The sequence below is a fragment of the Eufriesea mexicana genome, unplaced genomic scaffold (assembly GCF_001483705.2).
Source record: "Eufriesea mexicana isolate 0111107269 unplaced genomic scaffold, ASM148370v2 scaffold3927, whole genome shotgun sequence".
NCBI lineage: Eukaryota > Metazoa > Arthropoda > Insecta > Hymenoptera > Apidae > Eufriesea > Eufriesea mexicana.
The window spans coordinates 13,189-21,189 of NW_016911922.1; the positions used below are offsets into that span (position 1 = coordinate 13,189).

Sequence of the window (8,001 nt, forward strand, 5' to 3'; positions counted from 1 at the left end):
ACAGAGAGATGGGGGGGGGGAGAGAGAGATCAATTATAAATGTTTACGAAATCTTTTACTTCACCTAAAAGAAACATTTTTATTTATGCTTTTCATCCAAACATTAATAAAATGTTACTAATAAATGTCAATAAGGACAAAGATTTAGTTACGATTCAACGATGTGAAGTTGTTTATAATCTTTTCCAAATCAATCCTTATTAAGCGTAACAAAGTATAAAATTGTTGCAATTCGAATTGCATTTGTCGGAGTACTTTCAGTTCGTCAAGAAGTTCCTGAAAATAACATACTAATATTAACGTAAATTTTGAAATTTCAAGAGAATATTTTCATCAAAATATAGTAAGATTTTATTTTCACATACCTTATTTTCCATTTGAAACAAAAGTTTCAAAGTATAAGAAAAGTTAAACATAGAAAATATTAAGTTAATATTTCATGCACAATTCTATGGATTTTCCTTCGGGTAACTGAAATGTCATAAATTCAAATAGTTGTGAATACAAGTGTTCTTAAACTCATTTTATTTAAATAATAATAAGTAATTTTTATTTTCATCTTACATAAATGTACATACACGGTGTTTGTAAATTCATAAAAATTCATAAAATTCATAAGTATAAAAACCTATCCAATAATTTAAAAAAATCTGTAAATGTATAACTTTTCTTTGATCTGAAGGTAGTGTGTAAGAGTTAACATTTGATAGAAGGATAATATAGTTTTGTACTATTGGCAGTGCTGTTAAATGTGACAGGTCAGTCTGCAAGAATGGCGACCACGGTAGAAGAACAGAATTCATTTGACATGGGCGAAGATAAAGAATCACAGTGAGTTGTGATATATTAATTGTAATAAAAAAATTGTCTACAACTAACGTATAATTACACAAAAACATTAAAAGAAGAATGCTACGATTATAGTTAGGCTTTAAGAAAATAACCTAGCATATAACATCATTCGTGATTCTCGGTAATATTTTTTAATTTTTACATCTATTTACATTACAGATTTGACCAAGCTACTTACAGTTGGATAGATATTACCGAAGAATTTTTCGAGGCTATTACAGGTGCTTATTTAGAAACTAATTTTCTCCTTTGCAAATGCTTGCTTTACAAGTTTTCTTTTTATTTTTTTCTTCCTTTCCATTTTTTGTTTTATGTTCATTGTTGGAATTTAAGTATCATTGTCCACTGGATCTTTAATTTATATTGATTAGTGACGTGAATTAATAAAGACAATATATTATACAATATTAAATATTATATTGTTCTGTTCATTTAGAGCTGGAATTAGGTGAGCTATTACATGATGAGTTGTTTGGATTATTTGAGGCCATGTCTGCAATTGAAATGATGGATCCAAAAATGGATGTAGGCATGCTATGTAATAGAGGCAATAACAAACCATGCAGTTTTACACAGGCTGTTGATTCGGGTGCATTGAAATTGGACAATTTAACTCCATCAGAAGTTATAGCAATAATAGATTCAACTTATGCGTGTATAGTGTCTTGGCTTGAAGGTCATAGTTTGGCCCAAACAGTTTTCACTAACTTGTATCTTCACCAACCAAGTCAAATAGTGGATAAGCCTTTGAAAATCTTTTGTTATGCTGTATATAAAATAATTGAAGTTATCAAAGATTGCATCAATAAAGCATTAGTTTTTGAGGAAGAAGATTTCCAGAGTGCTACTTACGGTTATAGATTACAACAGGATATTACAGAACAAAAAATCATATCAATGCTGAGAGAAGTAGAAGATGAACGACCTAGGAAAAGTAGAATGAAACCAAGTCATACAGTATCGGAGAAAGAAGTAGGTGCATGTTGCAAAACATAAATTGTACTGAACTTTTTAGAATAATTAAGAATATAAATAATTGCTTAAATTATTACTTCTTTCAGTCTAATGATAGATTAGCACTGTATGCTAGAATTAGATTTACTAAAATATTTTATCAAATTCTATCATTAATGGGAAAAAAGGAACAGTTGCAACAAAATCTAAATTATTGTCACATACTATTATCAAAATGTTCTCGCATGATCCAAATTATGATTAAAACAGTAGGATGTGGTGATAAAGCTGATGAAATATGTAAGTTTCTTGCGATTAACAGTTTATATAAACTATTATATCAACTATTGTGTAAATTATGTGTTATATTATGATTATAGCAAATTATCCGAATGTTATGGGATTTGTCCCTATGGTGAATCAAAGATTATTACCACCAACATTTCCAAGGTATACAAAAATAAAGCCAAGAATAGAGGCTTTAAAGTATTTGGATGAATTATTGAACAGATTTCGAATAGTGACTATGATTACTAATCAGAATGGTTTTCATGCAGCTTTGGTAAGAAAAGATGTATAGGCCACTAGGAATTTTTTGCATAAATTCCATGTACACTGATTTCTTTTTAGGACTTTTTTTTAGAATTCTCACGACAAAATCCATGTATATTATCCAGATCAATGCTGCAAATAGTTTATTTACCCACAACAAATCGGGTGTTTGGTGTACAAAATTTTGCTGATGTTTTGAAAGATGCAGCGCGGAATTTCATAGGGCCTCCAGTACTAATGCCAAAAAGCACATTACTTCAAAATCATCAAGCTAAGGAATATGTTGATAGTTTTATGTCTCATTGTGTAGGCCTCTTTAGCAGTTTACTGCAACTTACTGGTCATAATAGAGCAAGACAGAGAGAAAAATTAGCACATTTATTGGATGATTTCGCAGTATTGCAAGATGAAGTAAGATAAAAAAAAAAAAGAAAAAAAAAAAGAATGATTTGCATTATATAAGATTTGAGAATTTCATTACTCTAATTTCGAATTTTGACAGGCTGAGAAAATTGATGGATTTTTACACAGTTTGTCAATGAAAAGTGATACACCTAGATCACATATAGCTTGTTTTGGAACATGGATTTTGTATCATACATTACGCGTTATGGTCATGTATTTGTTAAGTGGCTTTGAATTGGAATTATACTCGGTACATGAATATCATTATATATTTTGGTACCTGTATGAATTTCTTTATGGATGGCTTGTATCAGCTATTACAAGAGCTAATACGTTCTTAATGGAACAGAATGTACATAATGATGCAAATAAAGGTAGACGCGGAAAAAAGAGAGCAAGAAGTAAGAAGAAAAAATCAACATCTAGACCATACAATTTAGAAATATTAATGTACCAAGCTATGCAAAATATATGTGGAGGATATTATAAAGTAAGTTGTACATGTTTGGCTTTTTGTAAAAGGATATAATTTCTACAATTAATTTATTTTAAAGGCTTTATTTGGTTTCCATATGGATGGTAAAATACTACTACCTGAGTCACCATTTGATTCGGAACGAGTTCGATACGAACACAGGTTATTACCGTTTTCTTCATTATTAACTCCACCACCGGTACTTTATCAAGAATTCTTAGATATAACTAATGTACAGGTGTATAAAAGAAACGTGAGTATAATGATCCTTCTTTTTCTTTTTTTTTTATCTACTAGCAAATGGCCTTTCTCAATATTTATTTTCCTAGGAAACGGCTACTAGTGAAATGTTGTACTTAGATGGTTGTCGTCATTTTCATCAAGCTAGAAATATGCTGGAACGAGCATTGTTTCTTTATCCTCTGAATGCTAGTACTGTAAATGAGGTAAATATTTTTGATCTTTTTGAGTTTTCGATAAACTTATTTTACTTATCATATCGCTTGATTTACAGATCAATGATTTATTAAAAGTGGCGAAAACAAATTTCGTGGTTCTAAAATTACTCGCTGATGGGCATAAAAAGGATTCCAAAGAACCTCCAGTATTTGACTTCTCATGTCATCAACATTTCCCACTGATAAAATTGAATTAAATCATTTGTAATGGCCATCATTTCATGCTATAAATTATATATTATTTATTCTAGCTTTAATCGTGCAAAAAATATTTTTGTGTTGTTGACTTTGGATGCCTTCTTTTTGTCTAATACAACCTTTGAAGCTCCCTTTCTTTTTTTTGTTTTATTAACGATACACTCTTCATTGTACAGATATGTATTATTTGTCGTATATATTTTGTGGATAAATTTCTATAAAAAATGAAACTGATATTTGTATATAGTTTATCATAAATCGTATGTTTTAAGTGAGTTCATGTGGATATTAAGAATGAATGCATCGATTGTCTGAAGATAAGGTTCGTGAAATTTACAGACCGTTATGAAATGTAAATAACAGAAGTATAGAATGTATAGTCTCGAAATGTTGTATAGTAACACACCTTATCAATGAAATCGTTAACAATTCTTGTTAGTCACATCTGCAACATTTTAAATATATATTGAAAGCTTCAGCTATGAAATACACATTCTGATACCAATCTTTTTTATAATAAAAACCCGTAATTCCATCGATCAAACGAGATTTAAGTTGTTTGCGTCTATGAGTATTGTATTCCTTACACTTTAGTAGGAAGACATGATTTATACATTATTAAATTCTGTACCGTGCAGAAGCGAATATTGTAACACTGAACTGAAACACTGGATCTTAATGTAAAATTAATAATTGAAAGATAAAGTACTTGTAAATCACAAAATTCATGTGAGGAAGTGATGTATGTCTAATAAAAATGATAATCTAAAACGGTTATAAAGTCTATTCTATAAGCAATTTTATTCAGTAAATATACATTAAAAATATTATATGCTGTTCCCTTTTTTTTTTTTATTCATATATATATGGACAAAAAAATGAATAGCAGTTTTGTTTAAACCTCGAACCTGTATTCAGCATCCAATTTAATTTATATTCAACAGGAATTTATATTCCTTCAAATCGGACTGTCATAATTAAACCATTATTTTTCATTTAAAATATTTCGGATTATCAACATCTACAATCTTTCAAAATGGTTTCTTGCCGTTCGGTAGATGTGGAGGATCGAAGAATAAAGAAACCCTATTTGGGAGGATGGAAGAACAAAATTACCCAAGTAGAATATTTAAATGCCGAGTCCCAAACAGGTCCTCCGAGAAAGCCACTTAAACAGAAATGCAGTAGAAAAGTACAATATATTTCTTGGACAGAAGTATTCACGCAAACACCGTGTCATCATCCAACGCAAATGTCGCGGTGCATGTGGATTTTTATTATTGTTAAAAAACGAACATTTCTACAATTTTCTTTTCCATACTACAGCAGCACATTTTTCACTGCTTTACTCTTATCTTAATTCCAACGATTACAAACTCTTTCTACGATTCTTCTTCGTTCATCTACATTTTTCTTCTCATTCAGACCTGACTGTTTCGTATCGAGCGAATCGGACAAGTACGTGACATCGAAGCCGTATGAAACATACGACGAAATGATGATACGACTGGATTACGATGGGAAGGCACGAATTATCCAAAGAAATTACAGGATATACAAATTGCTGAAGCGTATCAAAGAATATGCGAGACGGTACCGCGAGCTGGTCGAGAATTGCAAGCAGCACGAAGCGGAAAAAGTATTATTGTACAGGTACGTAATGTTTGAAACTCAAAAATCGCACTAACTCTAACTAACTATCAAATATCGACCCACGTCTTAGGAAAAGACATCGTCAGGAAATTCTTCGAAGAATCAATCCCAGAACTCGGTTGGATTTCGACATGCTCTACGAGTTGGTGGAGAAATGGCGACACGATCGTCTCGAGTGTGCGAAGCAACGATTCTTCAGACCCGCAAGGTGCGCGGAAAATCATGTGACATTGGAGAAGATGGTGGAGATGTTGAAGGTGATCGACCAGAAGAGACAGGCGGTGAAGAAGCGCTACATGGACCGGAAACGCGTGAGATTTGTCACGGTGAACTGCAAGCCTATTTCGTGGCACGGTTACAAGAACAAACTCATAGAGATGGACACGATGAGGAACCAAAAAGCGAGAGAATTGAAGATCCTTTACGACTCGTTGACGAATTACAGCGTTACTCGAGGGGAACGCATGGAGTTGCTCACGATGCTGAAGAAATCGTTGGAAGTGCACAACTGCGTGTCCGCGTTCGATCTGATAAGGCTCTTGGACCAAGAGTTAACCTACTTGGCAAGAGGGATGAAAGACATGCCGCTGGACTACTTCCGGGAGAGGGTAGTTTGTAAGAGAAAATGACGCGCGATTCTCGTCCGCGAAGCTTCGTGTGGTAGAAGTATCTTAAGCCAAATTATCTTCCCTTTTCCTTTAAAAATGCAGACAGTTATTTGGACTTTGTGCGGATGTCGCACTCGTGCTGTTGCACGAACAACGATAAACACTTTTGCAAGAACGTGGATGACGAGAAACTGCGGGAACCGATCGAACCATCCACGAGGTTATGTCGCAGTTGTTTAAAATTGATTCCCTGTCACAGATTCACCGTTCATGGAAGGATGAAGAGGCTGTTCACTTGCGTTGGTACCATCGACCTCATTTCGCAAACAGGTTTTCCGCGAAAAGTATACTTTTGTTGTCTCTAACTATTCTCCCGATGCTTTAAGCTTGCACATGGCTACGCGAACGAAATATCGCGCACGTCAACTACGATCCTTACATATTTCTGCTGAATTGCGTACGCTCCGAGGAGAAGAAAAGAGGATCACCGTCGGCCATTGCGTTTATGATGCAGAAACACGACATGTATTATTTGGTGAACAATATCTGGCACGGCTACTCGGTCGTCAGTGAAAACAGGGATCTGTTCTTGTTACGAGTCGTCCGATATGACGTAAATAAGGAATGGTCACCGTGGAATTGCATCATTTTAACGGCTGACGAGGCTGACGTTCACTGCAGGATCAAGGACCTCGCGAGCGTTTACTCGAAGCCACTCATCGAGAAGATCTTGTTGTCTCATCAGTTAGCGAAAAACCACTTCGGGTTTGTGCACATAGAGTTTTGAGTATCGTGGAGTGGAAATAACGTATCGATTGAATCCGTTGCAGGCACTTGAGGCAGTTCGAGAAGGAGTTTCGAGAAAAGTTTCATCGGATCGAGGACAAAGCGGTTTATAAACCGGCGATCAAAGTGGACGATTACCTTTTCACTTGATGTGTTTACTCGTGTTTAATTATTTATCCTCGTGGAGCTTTAACTGTCTCTACGAAACGGAAACGGAAAAGTAAAACACGCGAACAACTGATACTATACACGCATAATTTATATTCAGGCAAACCTGTCCATGGTTCTTCGAAATTATCTCTTCCCAAGCCGTCCATCTTGGTAGGAACTTATCGTATCGGGCAGAGAAAAAATTCGATCGGGTGGAATTGGAGGAGTGTGTCCTTTTCTGAACGAGGAATATATAAAATCGAAAAATAATGGACTAGAAAGTGCTTTTGACCGATCGACCAAGCAGGTTGCCATTGGCAACGCTGGGTTTAAGGCTTTGACCTTTCAGGTGGTGGAGAAGTCTCCTATATGGATTGCGTCGCATTAAAAGCTCCGCTTCTTCGTCTTTGTCCGACGTTTGTCGTTTCCGGCACCCGTGTCCCGTTTCTTTTTTCTCCGCCATGTCATTTCGATAAATCTAATAGCACGCGTTATTTCAAGGCACACCGACGTCGCCGTCGATTCCGCCGCTCGGCCGTTAGTGCACGCGTCGCGACGCTGCGCGTCGTTAGCCAATTTATAGCTTGACAGCACGAGTGACGATAAATTTCTCGGTGACGACGACAAATCACGGCGGAACGAACGATGAATAATCGCGGGACCAGCTCCATCTGATAAACAGCGACGTTATAAAAGTAACTTTTGGTAAACATGGAGCAAAAAAGGCGAAATTGATTCGCGGAAGCACGGTGAGTCGAGACACGCATCAGATTCCTAATTATTCATCAGCCTGTTCCAAAAGAGAATGATTGCATATCGCGTACGTCGAGTTAATTTATGTTCGAATTTTTCGCTTCTTTATACGTCCCTGTGCATTTCCTTTACTGAATTTTACACGACACGGGTTAGC

The 8,001-nt window shown here is 35.1% G+C and overlaps 2 protein-coding genes across 3 annotated transcripts; both read left to right on the plus strand.

Annotated features, from left to right (window-relative positions):
- Window positions 1–748: 748 nt before the first annotated feature.
- Window positions 749–4,020, plus strand: Naa35 (N-alpha-acetyltransferase 35). Of its 2 annotated transcripts, XM_017905491.1 has the most exons (10): window positions 749–831; window positions 1,012–1,073; window positions 1,289–1,824; window positions 1,914–2,106; window positions 2,187–2,368; window positions 2,437–2,769; window positions 2,861–3,253; window positions 3,318–3,491; window positions 3,568–3,684; window positions 3,753–4,020. In XM_017905491.1, the coding sequence occupies exons 1-10, from the start codon at window positions 773–775 to the stop codon at window positions 3,891–3,893; spliced, it is 2,190 nt and encodes a 729-aa protein (XP_017760980.1). In that variant the 5' UTR covers window positions 749–772; the 3' UTR covers window positions 3,894–4,020. The 2 variants fall into 2 exon arrangements, with proteins under 2 accessions (XP_017760980.1, XP_017760979.1); XM_017905490.1 differs by lacking the exon at window positions 1,012–1,073 and having other exon boundaries at window positions 758–831.
- A 910-nt stretch (window positions 4,021–4,930) lies between these two features.
- On the plus strand, window positions 4,931–7,091 carry LOC108551352 (IQ and ubiquitin-like domain-containing protein). The gene is made up of 6 exons (XM_017905485.1): window positions 4,931–5,154; window positions 5,320–5,547; window positions 5,618–6,162; window positions 6,258–6,458; window positions 6,542–6,920; window positions 6,986–7,091. Exons 1-6 carry the CDS (start codon window positions 4,931–4,933, stop codon window positions 7,089–7,091), a joined length of 1,683 nt encoding a protein of 560 aa, XP_017760974.1.
- The last annotated feature ends 910 nt before the right edge of the window (window positions 7,092–8,001 follow it).